Source organism: Nothoprocta perdicaria, unplaced genomic scaffold (genome assembly GCF_003342845.1).
Source record: "Nothoprocta perdicaria isolate Ctin4 unplaced genomic scaffold, notPer1 scaffold_4, whole genome shotgun sequence".
NCBI lineage: Eukaryota > Metazoa > Chordata > Aves > Tinamiformes > Tinamidae > Nothoprocta > Nothoprocta perdicaria.
In genome coordinates this window covers 7,791,511-7,812,473 of record NW_020455643.1, presented here as the reverse complement: position 1 = coordinate 7,812,473, position 20,963 = coordinate 7,791,511, and the positions used below count along the sequence as shown (strand labels likewise).

At 41.1% G+C, this 20,963-nt stretch overlaps 1 protein-coding gene across 1 annotated transcript in view; it reads left to right on the top strand.

The window, feature by feature from the left end:
- MCF2L2 (MCF.2 cell line derived transforming sequence-like 2) overlaps positions 1-20,963 on the top strand; it is a 132,789-nt gene that overhangs the window by 103,706 nt on the left and 8,120 nt on the right. The window contains exons 22-29 of the mRNA XM_026045433.1: positions 2,287-2,508; positions 3,835-3,927; positions 4,349-4,427; positions 8,207-8,279; positions 11,102-11,211; positions 15,269-15,364; positions 18,047-18,136; positions 19,965-20,036. Coding sequence (XP_025901218.1) covers positions 2,287-2,508; positions 3,835-3,927; positions 4,349-4,427; positions 8,207-8,279; positions 11,102-11,211; positions 15,269-15,364; positions 18,047-18,136; positions 19,965-20,036 — 835 coding nt within the window. The remainder of the gene's footprint in view (positions 1-2,286; positions 2,509-3,834; positions 3,928-4,348; positions 4,428-8,206; positions 8,280-11,101; positions 11,212-15,268; positions 15,365-18,046; positions 18,137-19,964; positions 20,037-20,963) is intronic.

Below are 20,963 nucleotides of genomic sequence, written 5' to 3'. Positions count from 1 at the left end.
CAGGTTTTTATGCAGGAATTCGACAAATCATTCCCATCACTTTTCAGCCGCTACTTTTTAATTTGCCAGATTTCCATGAGTGGACTGCCATGCTAGCTCTGAGGGGCTGACTTTGACCTGTGCTTTCTCAGATATACTGAAAGATGTGAAAAGATTCAGCACGGCTGCATTTGTAGCCCAGTGTTGACCGCATTCCTGAAACGTTTTGATACGTGATGCTTAAGTGGGGCGAAAGTGTGAAAGAGGAACCCAGTAATTTCTTCTCTCCATTCTGCTTGTGTCAGATGCCCAGCTATAATACCGAGTAAACCCTTCCCAGTGCTCATGAAACCACACCCCAGCTGGTGGAGACTTCCCCACAGAGGTGTGGTAGAAACACTCTCTGGAGAAGGACATTATGCCAGAGGAAAGGCAGGTTTTGTGGTGGCTGTTGAATGCTGCTAATTGCATAGACTGTTCTGCTGCTTGAAGGTGTGTATGGACAGGCTTGAAGGACTCAACTCTTGTGTAAGGAATTATCTTTTTTGTTTGTTTGTTTGTTTGTTTTTTTAAGGAAAACACACAGAGGGAAGTTTGGAGAGCAGGAAATTTAGAAATATTCCTTACTATCATCCTATCATCCTAGCCGTTGTACATGATCAGGCCTAAGTAGTTTGCTGATCAGCACCTGACTCACTCTTATGTATCTCTTATCTTCCATAAACAAGCGTATGGTTCTACATGTATGATTCTAAGAGGAAATAATTATATCTGTGTTAGTGGTGAAATCCTCTACTTTAAATAAACAGCCTTTAGGACAAAATACATTTGCTATCAGCTTAGTCCCAGACCCAAGGTTGAAGACACAGCCCTGTCATGAAAGCTTAACTGAGCCTCTGGAGCTCCCTGCCACACCAAACAGCAGCTGGAGTGGCAGGAACATCTCACCATTGACAAAACAATATGGGAAATATGTCTATTTGATTTAATTTTACCTTTCTTCAATAAGTTTACACCTACATGCACATGTAATATGAACACACAATACTGTGTGCATGAATAAAAATCCAACTCTGTAAATAAGAGACTTCATATCATCATCATCATCATAATGATTCATCATCATCATGATCATAATGATGATTCATATCATCATAAGAGATCATATGAGATAAGAGACTTACAGAAATTATTATTGTTAATGCTTTGGAGAGTTTTGTAGTGTCCTGGTGTAGTATTGAAGTACCTAATCAAATCCTGGTTTTGCTGGTGAATGTAGGGTAGAGGATGAGGAGTGAGAAGGAGACCAACTTGCAATCTGTGCTTTTAGAAAGCAGATACTCCCCCTGGTAGACAACATCTTCACCTTATAATCAACAGAACATATAAATGTTGAAAATACATTCTTTAATAATGAACTCAGCTTGTTCCCTAAATTTACACAAAGCACTCCTTGAAAAAAATGTCCCCAGTGTAATTGATATCATTATTTCTTAAAATCCATTAGGATATAGATGTTGCAAGTTCCTCTATTCATATGTTATTGTGCCCTTTAATATGAACTATGCTAGAAATGTTTGTGCTGGTGATATCTGATTCAAATGCCATGTATATCAGTTGAAGCATTTCCCCCTTGGACAAAGGCTTTGAGACAGAAAGAGTTGGTTGCTGTGCACGTTCTTCCTCAGATACTTTTATGCCTCTTTAGTGCATTTACTTCCTCTTTGACCACAGCTGTGCAGCATTCCATAGTTTGCAGATGGTGAGCTGAGAAACTAGTGCGAAAGCTTTTGAAGACTGTGTTTTGCAATGGGAGGGAATGAACTCCCCCTACATACCTCTAGGCACTTCAGCTACCTATGTATTTTTCAAGATCTTGCCCAGGGATACATGAGATGCTTGTAGAAGAGCAGAAACTGAACTTCTATCTTTGAGAGTCGAGGACTTTGCTTGGGCATCTTGACTGCCGTGCCCCTACACACTGCCTTGAGCTCCAGACTCTTTCAAGCTGTTTCCTCTGTAGTCATTAGAGGCAGAAAAAAGTGTGACAGGTCCAAAGAAGTCCTGAGACTGATCTTAGACACTATAAATAGGGTGACTGGGAATTATGGACTTGGAAAACAGTGGGTTAATGGTTATAGGGAGAAATTGCAAAGGTTTAAAAGCAGCTTGGCTTCCAGCTGCAACAATTTCCTCCTTCACATCAAGTGATGCCTCGGCACCTGAAACCTTAAACATCCCTAGAGACTGTGTCCAGAATTCCCATAGTCCATTAATGATAGAGCTTCTGCTTTTCTTGCCTGCTAGGGGGATGTCAGTGAGCTTGGTAAGCTCTTGATGCAAGGTTCCTTCAACGTGTGGACTGACCACAAGAAAGGACACAACAAGGTGAAGGACTTGGCTAGATTCAAACCAATGCAGAGACACCTGTTTCTCTATACGAAGATGCTGCTATTCTGCAAGAAACGGGAGGAGAACACAGATGGCCATGAGAAGACAGCTTCATACAGCTTTAAAAATTCCTTAAAGGTAATAAATTTGGTAAGGGGAAAGGAGAGGTTTATATACTTAGTGTGCTCCAAACACTAATGTCCACTAACACTGGACATTTTAAATGCAAGATGAGGATGCTTCCTTGTGGCAAGATTAAGAATATACCCATACCTGCACGTATCCAGCAACCTTGAGCACATGGAGGGTCCACTTTGAGTTTTGAATTGGAGTCAGACTTAGCCATGTGTCCTTCAGCTTCAGATCCAACCCCTGTTTTTGCAGCTCAAAACAAACTAGCACCTTGCGTGTTCTTTGCTCAGTGTCCCATGGAGCATAAGGATCCTCCAAGTTCACTTTTATCATGAGCTTAGCTACTGGCATCAGTCGAGCAGATATAGTCTATGTCAAGAATAGCTACTGATGAATTATGGCACAATAGAAGTGCCCTTTTATTCACAGGAGTGACACAAGAGTAGACTAAATTTCTCCTTTAAGCCCACTGATATAACACTTGAGCGTTCAGATGTATAACATTCCTTATTAATTGTAATGCTACAAACCTATGACAGGGTAACCAGACAGGAGTTGTAGTAGAGCCTGGTTCAAGAAGTGAACTAGTCATTGCAAATATCATTGCTGTAAGTGTTGGAAGTTTCTGTGGAGTTGCCCTTGATTACGTCATGATTCTTGCTGCTGAACTTTTGAAATCTCAGTCCTAGACAAGTCAAAATAAGGGCAATGAACAAAATACAGAAGTAAGATGGGAAGAAGTTGCTAAAATTAGGAGCAGCTGGAGTTTAAACTTCTTATTAAGAAGCTATCATTGAAAAAATCTAGAATTATTTTCTCTTCCTCAGTTCCTTGTCTAGCTAGGAACTTAGTTCATGACTCATTTTTGTTTCAGCAAACAGAATAATGTTGTGAAATTTTTTTGTTATTCAGACTCGCTTAAGAGTTAAATCTCCAGATTAAGCAACACAACACCATAAAGCCCCATCCCATCCCTTTTCTTCTCCCACCCTAACAGTTTGGTTATGGTGATTTAAAATCAGCACCTTCCTCAAATTGAAAATTTCTGTAGATGGACAGGATAGGGGTGAAAATTGGCTAAGTTCAAGCAAACAAAATGGTGAAGATGAACTCATAGTCAGGCATTAACCTGTTACTTTTGAGCATTTTTTGACTGCAGCAATCAAAAGAAATCATAAATTATATTTTGAGAAATATATGTTCTGATTTTTTCTTTCAGTAGCTCCTTAGGGTGCAGAAGTGAAAACTGCCTTTTACCAATATATCTCAGAGGAAATGCAGTTTAAAAGACCATTGACATTTTCCAGATTCTCCTTTTCTGTTTTGAAACAGATGAGCACTGTGGGCATTACAGAAAACGTAAAAGGGGATAACAAGAAATTTGAGATCTGGTATAATGGCAGAGAAGAAGTCTATATCATTCAGGTAATGACAATCCTTTCTTTCTGAGAATTCTTTTCAAATGTATTCTTTTTAAGGAAATTTCCATCTTCACTAAGCTGTGTACGCTGTCAAAAAACAATAGTCACTAGGAATGACATTGTTGCATTGTGACTAAACCCACTGATTTTTCATTGTGAAAATGGTTGTGACTTTGAGCAAAAAAAAGGATAGTAGAAAATTATTTTGAGGACAGGATAGAAAAATAACCACAGGACCTTAGATGTGATTATATCATGATTCATGATAACCATCTTGAAAAATGCCCTCTGCTTTCATTTGATTTCAGAGCTGGCCACAGGATTTCGTTACTGGGTGAGACTGAAAGCAAATGTAGCTTAGGGCAGCCAAGGGATTGGCAGCATATTTAACTAGATCTGCTTCACCTTTTCCCCTGTGTTCTTAGGCATCTTCTGTTGAGCTGAAAAACACATGGATTTCCGAGATTCGCAAAGTCCTGACGGGACAGCTGGAAGCTTGTAGAGGTAGGACACACAGTGTTGTCTGCTGGTGCCTGCCTTCTGTGCATGTATGTAACAACGTGGGGCTGGGATGAGTTACAGGGTAATCCAGGGCTATGAATGAAAGCAGCACAGACACGTCTCCTATGCACGGACAAGCATTTGTTCCCCTGTGTTGGCAACCCTGCTGGGATTTATACCCTTGTTCTCATCAAAGAAAATCTCCTAGGACTTTAAAAATAGCCAGACTCAGGGAGTTCCTCCTCTTGGTCTTATTGTTTTATTTTACTTTGTGGGTTTGAGAGGATTTGTTTTACATGTGGTCACTCTATTTTATATTTGACTGTGAGCCAGATATCCCATCTCTTTTTCTTAAGTAGCTCCCTGTAATAGTTGATTCGTGATACTTCTCTCTCTGACAAAGGTGTAACTGTAAGGATGATTTGTGATGTGCTCAATACATGGATGGTTGAAGCCTCATAAGTATTTAAAGTAGTGAGAAGCTTTTTAAAAAAAATCTAAGTTATGCAAAACAAGATAAATAGCCAAAATTCAATTAGGACATTCTATGTAGTGAGAGAAAATAGTGATGGAAGCTATCTGAGATACGATTCCTTTTATAAACAAGAATGTACAGAGTCCAAAAAGGCAATTTCTGGTTCTCCTAGAACAAAAAATATAGCTGGGTCCATTTTCTGGAGCACTAGCATTGCTTCTCCTCTTGAGCTGTGTCTTTTTCATCCTCTACTTCTCTCATACACACACTTCTCTTCAGAGCAATGCCAGAACAGCCTCTCCACCCACACCCATAAGATTGCTGAGAGACTTTGTTTAGGTGAGAATATTTTCCTGTATTTTAAGTTTAGAGTTCATGTTTATTTTAATTGTCTGCTTTATAAAGACACTTAATGAGTTTTTACAATTCCCTCAAGTGGAGGGGAACAACTATATTAGTCTCAGCAATTTAATCTAGACCATAACAATACATGTTTACAAAAATAAATTCTTACTACTTAAATCTTGCTTCTGTTTTTGATTTCATCCTTTCTTTTTTCATTTTGAATTTCATTGCAGTCAGTTCTACAGGAACTGACTCTGTTGAGTAAGTATGAGACCAGTTGGAAGACTCAATATCGAGACTCTCTGCCATGGCTTTCCATTTTGGCATTCTTAATTGTTTTAATTCATGATCCTAAGATAATTCAGCTTGAAAAGAGCCTTGGGAGATCACAGTCCAATCTTCCTGCTCCAAGCAGAGTCAGCTGTGACACTGGAGCAGGTTACTCAAGGCTCTATTCAGTCTGGTCCGAAGAACCCCCAAGGATGACTTTAATCCTCCTCTATATGTAAAGTCAAGCTGTCTCACAGTGAATTCAGCAGAAGGCAGAAATTATGCCTTATATGTTAGTGCAACATATCCCATTGCCTTTTTCCAAATGATCACATGAATCAAAGCCCTTAGTAAAGGACTGAGAGCAGGAAACAAATGCTTTGTTCAGTGGCTGTAAACAGTTGTTTCTGTTTCCAATGACTCCTCAAGAAGACACCTCAATTCCATGTCCCACACTGAATGTCTCTCAAACTATGCTTGATAATGACAGGAGACAGAGGGAAATGTTTATTTGGGCAGTTTTAAATGACTGTTGTTAGGAGTTGCACAGAGCATTGGAATGTGGGAAGGAAGCAGCTGAGATGAATAAGTGAGCAAAGGGCAAAGGAGGTGGCCAAAGGTGTGTGATAGAAGATTTAACGTATAGGTTAATAGTGTTGAAATACTTGGCATGTGAATCCTCTGTACAGTGACTGTGGTATGTTGACAAAGTTGTGAGTAAGGCCTTGATTTGTCCATCCCGAAGAGGATAATTGTCTCTTGCAGGCAAAGGAGTGAAGGATGCAGTTTAAGGGATTTAAGCTTCATCTTTTTCCAGAGTGAAATAGGATGTCAGCAGTCTGACAGTTTGAAAGCAGCTCCTTCCATTACCTCTTCACTCCTGGCCCTGGAAACCAGTTTGTCTGCATCTTTCTCATCATCTCTCTCCACTCAGCAGTTATTCTGTTGCTACCTTGAAGCTATGCAAAAAGAGTCTAAACAGTGAGCAAATGGCATAAAATGACATTATTATTGCTGATTATCCAAAATGCTGACCAAAGGCCTTCTTCAGAAGGATGGAGGCACATGTGTTGCTAAACACAAAGAAAGCTGTGAGCCACAAATCTTTTATGTTCTGGACAAACTGCCTGTATGGCCATTCTCTACATCCAAGCTGTGCAGAGAGCTAGGAAGAGGTACAGAGGAAAGAGAAGGTGGCAGGGGAAAACTGTCTTCTGCACTGGAGGGAAGAAAAAAAAAAAAAAAAAAAAAAAAAAGATAGGAAAGTTTTGGGGGTGAGTTGTGTGTCCAGCGTTTAAGATGGCAGTTTGCCTTTCTCTTCAAATGGCAGCATTTCATTTTGATTACAGCAGCAAAATGTGAAGTAGACATGTTCCAGGACTGTGGTGTTCCAGAAATCTAACCTGATCTAAAGGAGAAATCCAGGAAGTGGACATGCAGAACCAAAGCAGAAGGGATGAGTGGGGATTAGGACTTCTCAGGAAAGCTGAGGCAGCAGTTGCTCGGTGGGAGGTCTGGGGAAAGGACAAAAAAGAGATCTTTCCATGTTGTCCAGCTGCAGTACCTGCTACCGGGAAAAGCCATGGTGGTGAAAAGAGCTTAAAAGGAAGGACTGATTCTGTAAAACTTGGTCATGTTGCCTCCAGCACATCCCTTATACTAAAACCTGGTCCTGATTGAGAAATGCTTCTCATCCAGTTATGGGCATCCAAGAATAATCTCTCTCTGATTTTTCTCATCAGCTTTTTGGTCTATTTTGACCAGATCATTTGTGCACAGATGATGTAATCAGATGATGTGTGTTAGCAGTGCTGACACCTTGCTTTGAAGTTCTGGCTGTCAGTGTGTTGCAGGTGACCCTTTAGTGCTAAATTTGAGTTAGCATCCATGAAAATCCCAAGGGAGTCTCTTACTGTCCTCAGTGGCCTTCTGCCTTTGGAGTGTCCCCTCAAATAAATACATATATATATGTATTTATTTGTGTATATATATAAAGCAGACCCATTTATTTGTGTATATATAAAGCAGACCCATTTATGTATATATAAAGCAGACCCATTTCAGCACGTGTTGGAGAAGACTTGTTGGGTAGCAGGTGAGTCCCAGTATTTGACTTAAAAACATATTTTATAGCAAAGCCTGAGGAGTTTGGAACATAACACACAGCTAGTGAGGTAGCTGGGAAAAGCAATAGCTCTAGTCTAAACTAGAAAGGGAGAAGAAATGGGGATCTCCACAGCCACACATCTGCCTCAGGTAAGAGGAGCTGAGCTGGCCTTTGCGAATAAGAGGACCATTCCCTAAGAAATTTATCCTTGGATATCTGTGCTCCTATCCACTTAATGAGAATAACTCTTTTGAGAGAAAGTGCTTCAAGCTTAGGACAGTCTCACTGATTTTCCAGCTTTCCAATGAGAGGAAAGACTCATGAAGATTTTAATTGAAGCCAAATATGTGACAAAGGCAAAGTTTTGAAGATTTTTGGATCTGCTCTGGGATCTGGTTTGATTCCTCCAGTATTTAGCATTCAACAAGTCAGTATTAATTCAACAGCTGAGTGTGTCTCTTCCCTTTTAATCTCTTTTTCCTTTTCCTTTTTTTTTTTTTCCCCTCTCATCTCTGTTCTTTTGGGCAAGCAAAGAAATGGTTCATACATTTTGGAACAATTTCTTTTTTGCTTTCTCTTTAACAGAAGCAAGCCAGCTACACCAAAGAATCACCGAGAGTGTGTACCATGCACCAATGAATCCCTCCAATCTAACCAGGTAACCACAACTATCATGGCTTATCATGGCCATGTCTTTGACTTGTCTTTGTGCCTCTACAGTACATAAATTCTTAGTGTTCTGTATTTAGCTTCGTAAATACAAATTTACCCAGTTGTCTTGACATACTTTAAAGGCATGTGAATGCAGATAAAAGTTTTGCTCATGGGAAAACTCAAAAGCACAATACAGAATTCACTTCAAAGATGTTAATTTGGGTTTACAAAAGAACCACTTGCTCCATATTAACTAGGTTTAGACAAAATGTATTAGCACATTTCCAAGATGTTAAATAAAGATGTCAGCAAATCTTTGTAATGACCCAATTGCTGGGCAAATTTAGTCTGTATTGGCATGACATAACACTGTAAAAGTTTTATTGTTACTGTTTTAGCCATATCAACAAAATCAAAAGATCCCAGGTAATGCAGGCAGCCTTTGAGAGATGTTCAATTCCATGCCATAAATTTTAAATAGGTGCAGCGCTCTTAATCCTGCACCTTGGGGACAGAAGGAGAAAATAAATCTAATAAGAGATGAAATGCAATCATAAAAAGGTTTCAAATCAATCCAGATGTTTGTCCTTCTCACAGTGTTCTTGAAGTGAGAGTTTCCATAGCAAAAATTGTAGATAATAATGACAGCAGAGTTAATTAACTCCAGGAAGAAAGACCACATGATTAGATATTTATCCTAGAGTGGATTAAGCCAAAGGAAAAGTAAAGGGCTTTTGGCCTTTATTGTACAAACTGCTCCAGAGAAGTAAAAGTTCTGTAGATGATTCTGTTCCAGATGCTGGTTTATTACAGTAACTGGAGAAATGTAGTAAGAATAAGGTAAAAGAACAAAGCAGTGGCTTTCTCAAAGGGAACAAGGCACAATCTGCACCCTGTACTATTCTAAGCTGAGGCCACCTTGAATGTCTCATGTCTGAGAGGAGCAAAGAGGGGACAATTGCAGCACGAGGGGGCTCTACAGTGGCTGCATTTACATGGTGGATCTAGAATTTTGTTAGCCAGTAGAGCCTCCTGTGCAGCCTGATTTGTGATGCAAAGGTGCTATTAAGCTAGTGACCGTATAAGCCAAAGAGCAGTGACCATCATGAGTGATCTGGCAGTGGTTTCAGGCTAATTAATTATGGAGGCTTTATCTGAACATTGGAGCATCATCTCCTGGATTGCCCACGTATCACATAGATTCTGTTTTTTAATGGGAATTGTCAGCCCTGGAACATTGGGATAGTCTGTCTGCAAGTTCCCGGCTGCCTCCCTGAACCACATCTATTTTTATCTATTTTTGTGCCATCAGCACTTCAAACTGCAAATTCATGAGATAAGACAAGGCTGGGCTGACTCAGGGTCATACCTGAGATCTCCAAGAGCCTGCCTTGCAAAATACACGCTTGGAACTGGTGTCCTTAATAAAGGTGACTATTGAATGTCACCAAGTACTGTTCAGTCAATTTAAATCCTCCTTCTGCAAACTCTTTCCCCAAGTTTCAGTGTTTAATCCTAAATGAGATGCTCTGTGGTATCTATTGCTGCTGTATCTCTCCCAAGGGATGGCTGCTGCATTTTGGTGATAATAAAACAATTGTTTTGTATTGTTTTCTAATCTATTTAGATATATGAAACTTAAATAGACTATTGTTCTAGCTCCTTAACTATCAGCTTTCTTGGAAATGACCAATTCGGTCATACATCCATGTAAGGATATTCTGTGCTCACAGGCATACACAAAATTTTTCAAACACTCTGAGTTTTTTGCACATGCTGTTTCCAGGAAGCTGGTGGGGGGATTTTGGTTTTTTTTTTTTTTTTTTTTTTTTTTTTTTTTTAATTTTAGTATGGTTTGATTTTTTTTTGGTGTCTTTCTCACAGCTGTAAGTCTTTGCCTCTATCAGCTGCATGTTTCACAGTTATCTCATTCTAGCTAGGAAGGAACAGAGAAAGAACTATAAGGAAATGTGAGTGTGCTTTGGATTTGTTCCCGTATTTATTTTGTGGTCCCCATCTTGAACCTGACAACAGGCTGCAAAACAAAGTTTGGATTTAGTGCAGGAGGCACCAGCAACCTTGGTTAAGGTTCCATGAGAAGCAGGGCAGAAGTTCAAATGCAAAGCAGTTGGTCCCAGGCTGTCTTGCAGTTCGAAATGATTTTCCAAACCTCTATCATTCCAAATGATTTTAGGAGTTCGGCAATACCTTAGGCCTTCCCTTACACCAAGCCTGACACTCAGTGTGCAGTAGAGAAGTTCGTATTTTAATTGTGAATAGAAAGATAACTGTCCCTTGTCTGTGCTCTCATTGCAGATAGGGATGTCCTGCTTGGGTTCATGTTTTTGATGAAGAGAAGAAAGAGAGGCAGGGCACAAGGGGAACCCATATGTTTCTGTACACATAGTCTTGCTTCTAGGTGATCAGTACCACCAGGATCTGCTCCTCTCTTGGAGCCGCATACACTTGTGCTTCGAAGGATGGAAGGCTGGCATCTTCTTCTCTACCTCAGTTTCCCATCCCTTCCTTCCAAACATGCAGGATTTGCAAGGAGAGCTCTTGTAGACTTGACCAATCCCTTCCTGTATTTTTCTCAAGTCTTCACTTATGATGTGCTGTGGCAAGAAACCAGGACTAGTGTGGCTGCTTCTACCATGCACAACGTCTGCACAAATGCAGACTTTCTCCATATACACAATTTTAAAACCTGAGCCCTCTGCCCTATTTGAGGGTGAAAAAACTGCCTGGCTTTGTCAGCAGTAGCAGCTGGCTATCCTTAAGGTGTTAAGTGGGAGCCTAATGTTTTTTTATTTCTTTTGTCCAAAGGTATAGCAGGAAGTCATCGAGTCTATATGAAAATAAATCAGAGACACCCAGCGTAGAAGCATCGAACAACAAAAACAGAAATTCCAGTCCAAGCGCCAGGCAAAAGAGAGGTAGGAATTCTGAGACAGAGCTTTTGCTTCCAAATGATAATATTTTTTATTTCTGCACAGTAATTTCTGGAATTTGGTTGAAGATATTGTTGAAGCCAAATATAAAAACCACAGAAACCTACAAAGCAGAATGACTGAACTGTGAAACTTGAACACTAGAAAAGTGTTAATTTAGGGTTTTTTGTGTGTCAATTTTGATGTATTACAGCTGTTTAGACAACTTTTATTCTTTAGAGATTGGATTTTGGGGGTCTATTGTGATTATTTTAACCCTCTATATTCTAAGTTTTGTTTTTAGCTGTATGTAATTCTAAGCCTATTCAAAGAGTGGACTAATAAATTTCCTTTTTTTCTGTTAAAGGGATTTTTTTTTCCCCATGTGTGTATAGGTTCCCTTCTAGTGCATAGTTTAAAAAAAATACACATGTGGTCACTGAAAGTCCCTCTGCTATTTGAAGGCATAAAAGCAATAGCGAGAGTGTGCACAATGTAGGTTAAAGTGAACATTGCAAAGAAATTGGATCTCATCTGCTGGTAGCAGGAACAGAAAGTATTGCAACAGTAGTTTCTCTTTGGAGTATTATTTTGAAGTGTTAGAGCAAAGACCTTTCTAAGAATATAGAACATTAGATTGCAAGGTCTTAAAAGGAAAGAAGAGATGAAGGTCCAATTCCGTCTTAAAATAACAGCAGGTCTTTTTATTAATAGAGATGATCAAGAAATGTGGGAAGATTTTTTTTTTTCCTCTGGAAACAAGGTCATTGGGCAAAAGATTTTGCATTGCAATAATTTTTTTTTTCTGGAGAAAAAAAGTTAAGGATTCTTCATGAAAAAAATCCAATTTTATTAGTAAAAAACCCCTCTTCTGGTATTTTTTTTTAAAGCAACTTTTGCTTTTGACCTCTATAAAATACTGAAAAGCACATTTTCATTTTAAATTTACAAACCCTACTACTAGAAAAATTACTGGTGTTTTTTAGCTCATTCAATTGACACATGAGTGTACAAACTGCTTGCGTTTTGCAGCCTTTAGGCTGATTATCACTCTTCAGTGTTCTGCTTAGCTCAGCTCTGGGCTCTCCCTGCCGCTCCTTCCCTGCTCAGCACCTCATCCCGGTCCCTTCCTGCCCTGTGGCCGCTCCTGCAGAGCGGGGCAGCGGGTCGGTGGCTCTGGGGTTTGTGGTGGGCTGTGCATCCTGGGCCACCCAACGCCATGCAGAGGACTGGAGGAAGAGCTCTCCAGCTGGAATGTCCCCCCTGTAGTTCTTTCCCTACAAGACACCAGACTCGAGTCTGGGTGACTCCACTTGTATCTTGAGGATGTGTAGTTACCTCCTGCTTGTGAAGGAGCAGCAGGATCACACTGTGGCCTCCTGGGGAGGGCAAAGCTTGGGCTAATCTGTAGTCCACGGGCAACACGTTGCTCAGTGCGCTGTTAAAGCTGTCTCTTTTGTGCCACCTACTGACTCTAATACAACCAATGTGTACCTAGTGAAAGTAAATAGAGATTATTTTCAGTTATTTTCTTTCTATAGTGTAAAGTGTAGGGGCAGCACTATAGGCAAACTACTTCAGCTCCATCATTCTCATGGATTCACTTATATGCCTGTGGCTTACGAGGTATCTAGATATAAAGCAGTATTTTGCATGGGCCTCATCTGTAAATTCAGGCTTGAATTATATGGGAACCCAGTCTCCTGCAATTGGATCACACAGAATTACTGTGGTTAGAAGGCACTTCTGGAGATCACCTAGGGCTGTGTCCAATCAGGTTTGACCACCCTCATTGTATTTTTGCATTTTTAAAAGGCATTTCCTGTATATCAATATGTGCCCACTTGTGCTTCTCCTGTCTCTGGGTGCCACTGAGAGTCTGGCCCTACTTCTTTACTCTTGCCTGTTAAGTGTTTGTCCACACCAAAAAGATCTCCCTGTGACACTTTTCTTCTCCAGGATGAAGAATCTCAGGTCACTCAGCTTCTCCTCACATGAGAGATGCTGCAGTCCCTTAACCGTATTAGTCATCCTGCTACTACTGACTGGCCTCCAGCTGGGCTCCTTGCTGCTGACCACAAAGCCCAGCAGTTGAGCCAGTTTTCAGTCCACCTCACGTTCACTTACCTCATCCATTCTTTATCAGCTTGTCAGTGAGGATGTCATGAGAGATAATGCTGAAGGCCTCGCCCAAGTCAAGATAAACAACATACAGTGCTCTCCTTTGGTCCCCTGAGTTAGTCATTCCATCATAGAAGGCTTCCTGGTTGGCCAACATGATTTCCCCTTTGTTAGTCTGTGCTGACTACTCCCAGTCACCTTTCTGTCCTTAAAATGTTCAGAAATGGTTTCCAGGACTATATGATTACCCTGCAGAATGAAGAGAAAGATTTGAAATACCTCAGTTGGAGAAAGCATGTCAAGGTCAGCCCCTAATGAGTTCTTGGTGCTGGGAAGCTGTGGGCACTTGTGGTAAGACCTAATGCATCCCTCAGTAAGTGGTACAAATGCATAGCTAAATAATCAGCATATAAACCTTCTTCTTGCACACAGGAATGTACTTTCCTCATGACTCTATGATCATCAAATACTGTGGATTTTCCTGCACTATCCGGATGGGAACTAAACGTATTTTATACTTCCATTTCTGGTTTCTTCATAAGTTAGTCCAAGCAGCAGGACGGAGGTAGTCACCAGGCCAGTGGTGTCTTTATAAACATTGCCAGGCAGTGGGAGCAGTCACAGCAAGGACTGGCTCTGGTTTTGGGGCAGTCCCAAAACCAAATGCTTCCTGAAGCATCTGTGCCCGGCTCCGCAGCTGCACCAGGGTGGGTATGACCTGCTCACCAGGTGCTTCTGCCTGGCCCAGGCCCCAGGATGGAAAGAGCACAACTGCTCTGACACACTGGTTTTGAATTGTTCAGATCTGTTCATTTCATGCCCACCTAAACCCTCAGGCACCTGGATCATCTCTCTCCTGCAATATCTTGGCTGCAAGTCAAGAAGTGATGGGATGCACTTTCCTTTGGAAGCACAGCATGTCTGTGTCACTTGTCAGTCAGTTGGAACTCATTGACCCTCCATGTTTCCTCTGTATTTCTGGTCTTCATTTATGTCTCTAATGATTAGTACTTGGCAGCATATGAAATCAACAAAAGGAATAATCTAATGAATAAAACCTCTGGCTCAGAATCGGGCAGGAGGACACATGGCTTCTCTCCTGGTCCTGTGCCACAACCCTTTCCTGTGTCGCCTGTCCACTGCCCATGCCTAATTTGGCAGGAGTGCATGGATCTAGAGGGATGGATTTTGATCCATCCCTGTCTTGCAGTGTCAGTAACTGCATATCTTGGAAACCTGGTGTCTCAGGACCTAGATCCATCTGTAATTTATCCTGTGGATGCGCTTGTTGGGTGGCACGGCTGGCTTTTTCACGCGGGTGACCAGCATGCAAGGTGCTTAACCCATGCAAGGTGCTTAGCAGGCATGGCCCCTTCCACCGCAGCTCATCACGAGAGCAAGTGCATGAGCGTGTGCCAGCATTGGAGGCTGCTATAAGGGCCAGGTAAGGCTCAGGGCTAGGCAGGCTGAGCTCTGCAGTGCTAGGACAGGCGAGCAGGCGTGCGCCCGCTCGCAGCGCTGGCTCTCTCTATGTCCCCTGCACGGGCTGCTCCTCTATTTCTCACTACAGCCTTGCTGTTCCAGTCACAGTGACATGTTTTCATTGTAAATGGCATCGAATCCTTTATAAGGAGCTTGCTGCTAAACTGTATTTTCCTTTGATGAGAGCTACATCCCTTCACCTGATTTTTTTTCTTCTTTTTGTTTGTTTTTCTCCATTGAAACTCAGTGAGCCAAATTCAGCCCAGGGGCTCTGTTTGGCTCAGCTAGTTTACCTGCCCTAACCTCATGTCACCTCCTTAATTGATTAGCTCTTGCTCAGGCCTGACCTGAATCAATTAATTATTTTTAGTTGGCATCCAATGTTAACCTTTCCTTTCCCATAAGCTGAAAGGTTGACCCTTCCTTCCTTATCTTTCTTCCCTCTCCCTCTCTCTCCTAGTTGATGCTTCCACCAGCCTTAACCTTGAGCGCACAGCGCTTGCTAGAAAGCGATTCACATTGCAAGGTCTTTCCAACCGCAGAGCTCCTCCCAAAGGTAAAATCACCACATGCAGCATTTGGTCTCTGGCCATCTGTGTCCTGCACTCCCACAGTGTCTGCTCCATCCCATGGTGCCATCCATCACTATTTCCTAACGTGCTGCTGCATCCCACCGAAATGTGCCTGTCTGACACACACACGTGGCTCCTGTCCTCACAGACCCTGTTACCTGGAGCTGCTCCCACAGCAGTGTTGGCAAGGCAGCCTGTGAACTGGTTGTCTTTTTTTACTGGGGCACAAAGTGTGAATAATTTTTGTTTGAAGTTTCTCTCAAAGACCCAAGTGTGAAGACTCTTTAAACCACCACAACACCTAACTTCTTTCAGCAACTTACTCGCTTGAAGGAAGGAGTATCATGGCCATGCTGTGCTGCAGTGGGTTTTCTTGTGTTATATAGGTCACTGGTTGCATCTCTGTGGTATATTAAATGTTGCTCAGGTACTAAAGAACCATTCTAATGCTTCTGGGGAACTGGGATTCAGAAGATCTGGATTTTACTGTCATTTATTCTCTAATTAGGTTATGTGACTGTGCACATGTCACTTCAGCTCTGCTTTTCCATCTGTGAAATGGTGTATTCTGAGTCTTCATACATATATGTTTAGAAAAAACTTAATATCCATCGGTAGGGAGCATTCATTGCATATTCCTGTGACGGCTGTACTAGCAAGAGACTTTAGAAGACAGGAATACAAATAGAAATGAAATTGTACAATTCTATTCACAATCAGATAACATAATAATTCATGTTATTACTATTTTTTCTTTCTGTGCTGATAATTTTTTTTTCCTACCCTCTAAGCTGTAGACACTCAGCTCAAAGTCTTGCAGGAACTGAGTGTGGCTTGAGATTCCTTTAACCTCTCTCCATTACCCAGTGTCCCAGGTTCGCTCATTCTGCTCCTGCTGTTCAGCTGTTAGCCTAGTCTGGCCTAGAGGAAACCCAGTTTGGAAAGAGCAGCCTGCAAATAGGCTGGATTGGCTCAGTGTGGTCATTTTTGTAGCCTGTGATGGCCACCGGCTGTGTTAGCACTACGTGGATTGGCTTATGAGAAAAGAAGACAGACAAGAGGCTGTGAGATGGAGGTTATGATGGTGTAGGATTGTCCTGCTCTTGTCCCTGTTGCCCAAGGATCCATTACTGGTCATGATAGTTGTTGTCATGATGAGTGCTCCTGGGTCTGACATGATGTATGCTGCCCAGCATACAGTTCTTTACATGCATGTAAATATAGTCCAGTGTCACATTTAAAGTCAAATTTTCTTTGGATATCATTAAGGGTAGTTACAGCAGCATAAATGTGGAACAATAATTCTCTTGTAATTGTCACTGAAGGCAGAGCTTAGCCTCTCATTTTTTCTTCAGCTTTTTAGGAGTTCTCAATACAGACATACTTGAATATGAACCTTTATGAGTAAATTAACAAGGAAGAGCATGAGGTAGTCACAGAATTTACAGTCTTTTTATGGAGCCGATATAAAGTTAAACTTGCACTGAGAATTATAGAAACTCAATAAAGTTTCCTGATGTTTGTGTATGATAAAACCTAATAGATTCTGCAGTCCAACAAATCACGGTCATTTCTGCCCTACTGGAAAAAAACAATTAAAGTGATATTCCATAGGTAGGAATAAGGAATGAAAAAAGCCAAGAGAAAATACATGTATCTTAACACTGAAATAGGGTAATGTGAAGTAGGAAAGAGGCTTTTAAGATCTCTAACAAATCTTCACAGTAATATAGTTGTTAAAAAAAACTTTAAAACCTTCTAAAAATTATTTTGCTCAGCATTATATGAAAAAAAATCACATAATTAAACAGTACATATTCGTAGAGGGTTTGCAGCTGCAGGGACTAGAAATTTATCCTGAAATATTTGTAAAAGAGCAACTTTTTTTTCCCAAGTAGTCCTGCTGTAGTTAGTAGGTGTAAGAAGCATCCAGATGTCCATATGCAGACAGGATCTCTTAGGAGCTGCTTAATGACCTTTACGTGTTTTAAAACATTTGTGCTTTCCAAAGCTAGCAGCCAGTTTATACCTTTGATCAGTTTATGACATATTTTGAGTAAAAAATCCTTTTCACACTTCAAAGAAATGTAAGGAAGTTGTGCCTTTGTGAAAAGGTGTGATCCTAATTAGGATAAACTAGAAATACTCTGTTGCCTTCACTTTCTCCAAGCTGATTTACACCATGTTAGGAAGCAGCCTCAGAGAATGTTTTAAGGTGTTCACAGAGTTAACTTCCAGAAATGACATGTGAACTGTCCCCATGAATGTTTGGTTTTTAGGGTATTTCGGGCCAGTCATCACAGAACAAGCAGTTCAGCATCTTTAAAATAATGCAGACCTCATGTGTAGACACACATCATTCTAATCATCATCCTCATCCCTATTTGTTTTGTAGCTTTACTTTGATATGTTTGGTAAAATATTGACCAGCACAAATTTGTTTTTTGCAGTATTATTGGTGCAATTGCAAGTGCTTTGAAAATGCATTTATTTGAATATTTTCTATGCTTTTCACTCCATTGAGGATTTCTTTCCTGGCTGATTAAAGGGAGCAACCTGGCTTTTACTTGCTCTTTTCCAATTGCTGCTTTGCTTCGGACATTTTTAACCCTCAGTGCTTATTAACCTCTAATCCTGCCCTGCACGGCATCTGTCTGTTCTCCCAGATCCAGAATCTAAGGAAAGAGAAGTTACCCGTCGCTTTTCCCTAGCCTCCTCCATCAGCACCACAGCTAATACATCTGCTGTGACCAAAGGTACCGTCATGCCGCTTGCTTAGCTCCCCTTTTGCTTTCCTGCTGACCTTTTGCTGCCAAACACTGTTAAGAGAGGGTGTTGACCAGGGTTAATTTTTATAAATCCAGGAGATTCTAGTAGAAGAGGAGTCAGGATCAGAGTATATAAAACATGTGGGGTGATAGGCCAGGATATTTTGAAGGTACGAGACATGCTCCAAGCACTTATATAATGACTCTACTCAGTTTCTCTTTGATAGGCTTCAAAGAGTGATGCTGATTTCCATGGAAATTGGATTAATTTTCGGCTGGTGGGGGGCTAGTTCCCAGCTTCTCCCTGGGACTGGATTCACTGAAGTTTAATAGAAATTATGTTTAGAAATTTTGGTTTTAAGGACAGAATCTTCTCATTGCCTAATAGGTATCAGGTAAGAATGCCAGAAATCAAGCCAAAAATAGCAGCAATAGTTGTCACTTTAAGCACATTTACCATAGTCACACACATGATTAGCAGTAATGATTGCAAGTTGTCAGAAATGTTTAAGGCAGGTAGATGCCCAGAAGGCATTGACTTCTACACATTTCCTATGAGAACTTGTATATGGGAACTTTATTCCTGATCTATAAATATTTTGAGAAAAAGCACTTGTACAAAAATTATTTTAAGTTATTACATGACCGCCTACATTCAATCTTGACAGCAACCTATGCATTTTGGTAGGCTGGTAGTGTTGCAAATCAGTGGGATTTTAGGCACTTATGCCTAAATGTCAAAGTTGGTTTTGAAAATGGAAGGTTCCTGGAATGGAGAGGAGGAACTGATTTGCAAGTTTAAGATTTAAAAGGCAATTCATAATCTAAAAATAAAATAGGGAGAAAAAGGCTATATTCATTTGTACAAGCAAGTTTGCTACTCATTGTCAGGAAGAAGCTTACACAATATTTGATGCAGAATGTTCTAAATAGCTGTGAAGGGCATGAGTCTAATCTTTGTGCATTTCAAAGCTCTCTGTCCTCTGCATCAGCTTCAGAAATACGGGGTTAGTTATCAAGGCTACTGAAAGAGCGATAACAAGGAGAGTTATTAGTCTAGAAATGGAAAGAAGTGGATATACAGAAAAGGACCGGGCAGCTTAAGTTGTTCTTTAACATGTTTTATTGAAGCATGCATGTGTGAATTACAATTAAATTTAAATTTATTGAAGTTTTATGTCTAGCAAGACCAGATTCTGCCCACAAGAAGACTGTTGGGCAAATTTCTTGGAAGGCAATGATTGTAAAAGCTAGAAAACAAAAATAATACTTTTCCGTTATTTATGTAAAATAATATTTTAGGTTTATATAACATGCCTCAAGTCTTGCTTCACCCTTAGCCAAATGCAAGCCTAGCCAGGATGTTTGGATTATTTTATTCGGGGACACTGTTTGCTGCTGTGTCCTGATCCTCGCTCCTAAGTGATTAGTCCTGTCCCACCGCACGTGTAATCAGGACGCTGCAGAAAGAGCAGTGCAGGTACAAAATGGGGACTGCAAGTTCTCAAGCTTTGGTGCCATCTCCTGGCAAAGGAGGGAGAAACATCTGCATATCCTCACTGGAAGCAGATAGATATTCTGTGACTTAATGTCTATTGCAGAAATGGCTCCTTTTCTTCACATCACAGAAGTGTTTCTTTCACCCCTTTCAACTTGGGCATTAGTGATTTTCCTGAGTGAAGCTGCTTTTTGTTTTTCTTATATTTTTAAATATTGGGCAGGTGTGGTCATTCCAGGTCGTGTTGTCAGGTAATGGGAAAGTGAGTTTTGCCTTTAACGATATTTACAGCCTTGTGACTCTGCAAACTTCACACAGGTCCCCTTGTTCCTGCAGTTAAAGTCAAGAGACATGAAATAAAGAGTGACCCAACTCCCCTGGGGTTTGAAGGTATGAGTATTTCCATCCTGCATGAAAGCCTCTTTGGCAAACTTCTGATCCCATCCACTGAATCCACATCTCATCACTGCTGATAGATGACACTGGAGTCCATATAGGCATTAGGGGCTTGATGTCACCTCATTCTTGTTACAAACACAGTTTGCCATCTCCTTGCCTGCCCCTTGCATTCATGCTGTATTTACCAAATAAATTAACCCCCCAGGTCAGTGCCTCTTTTGGGAGGTGATGGTCTAGACCTGTGAGCTGGGTCTGGATTTTCTGGCTGGCGTCTACCCCTTCCAATGTAGCAGGAAGAGAGGCCCGTGCAGTTGGCCAAGGGGCTGCTTTTCACCTTCACCCACAGTCTGGCCACTTGCATCACTCTTTCCTTGTCAGGGACTATAGCTAAGTAATGGGACGAGCTGGAACCAGGTGCATGAGGAGTACCAAGGAGGCTAGCCCATACATGAATATCCATTCAAGGTGCAGTGTTTCATTTCAGCCAAGCAGACTTCCCAGCTCTTTATTGCAGCAGGATCATAGGTCACAGTATAATAAATAATATCAATGAGTTAAACTGGGAAGTGGTTCCCCAGACACTGGAAGATCACCCACTTCCATTGCCAGCGCTCCCGTTTACATTCATATCTGCCAAAGCATCCTGCCCTGTGGGGAACAAGCTGCAGGGCAGCCCCCTTGCAGGACAGGGAGGAGGAGACACAAGCTGAGGAGTCTTTTCTTCTGATCCTGTTGCTCTGCATGAAACCTGGCCAAGTTAGTGGTAGCATCAGTGACATTCAGAGCTATCTCCTATGTCGGTCCCAGCAAAAGAGGAGTCTGGAACAGAGAGCTTGGAAGAAACATTTCAGAGGCAGCAGATGAAACATTGGTTTTGGTGTTTGCAGAACATTTGTTGTTGGTGACCCTGGCACTAAG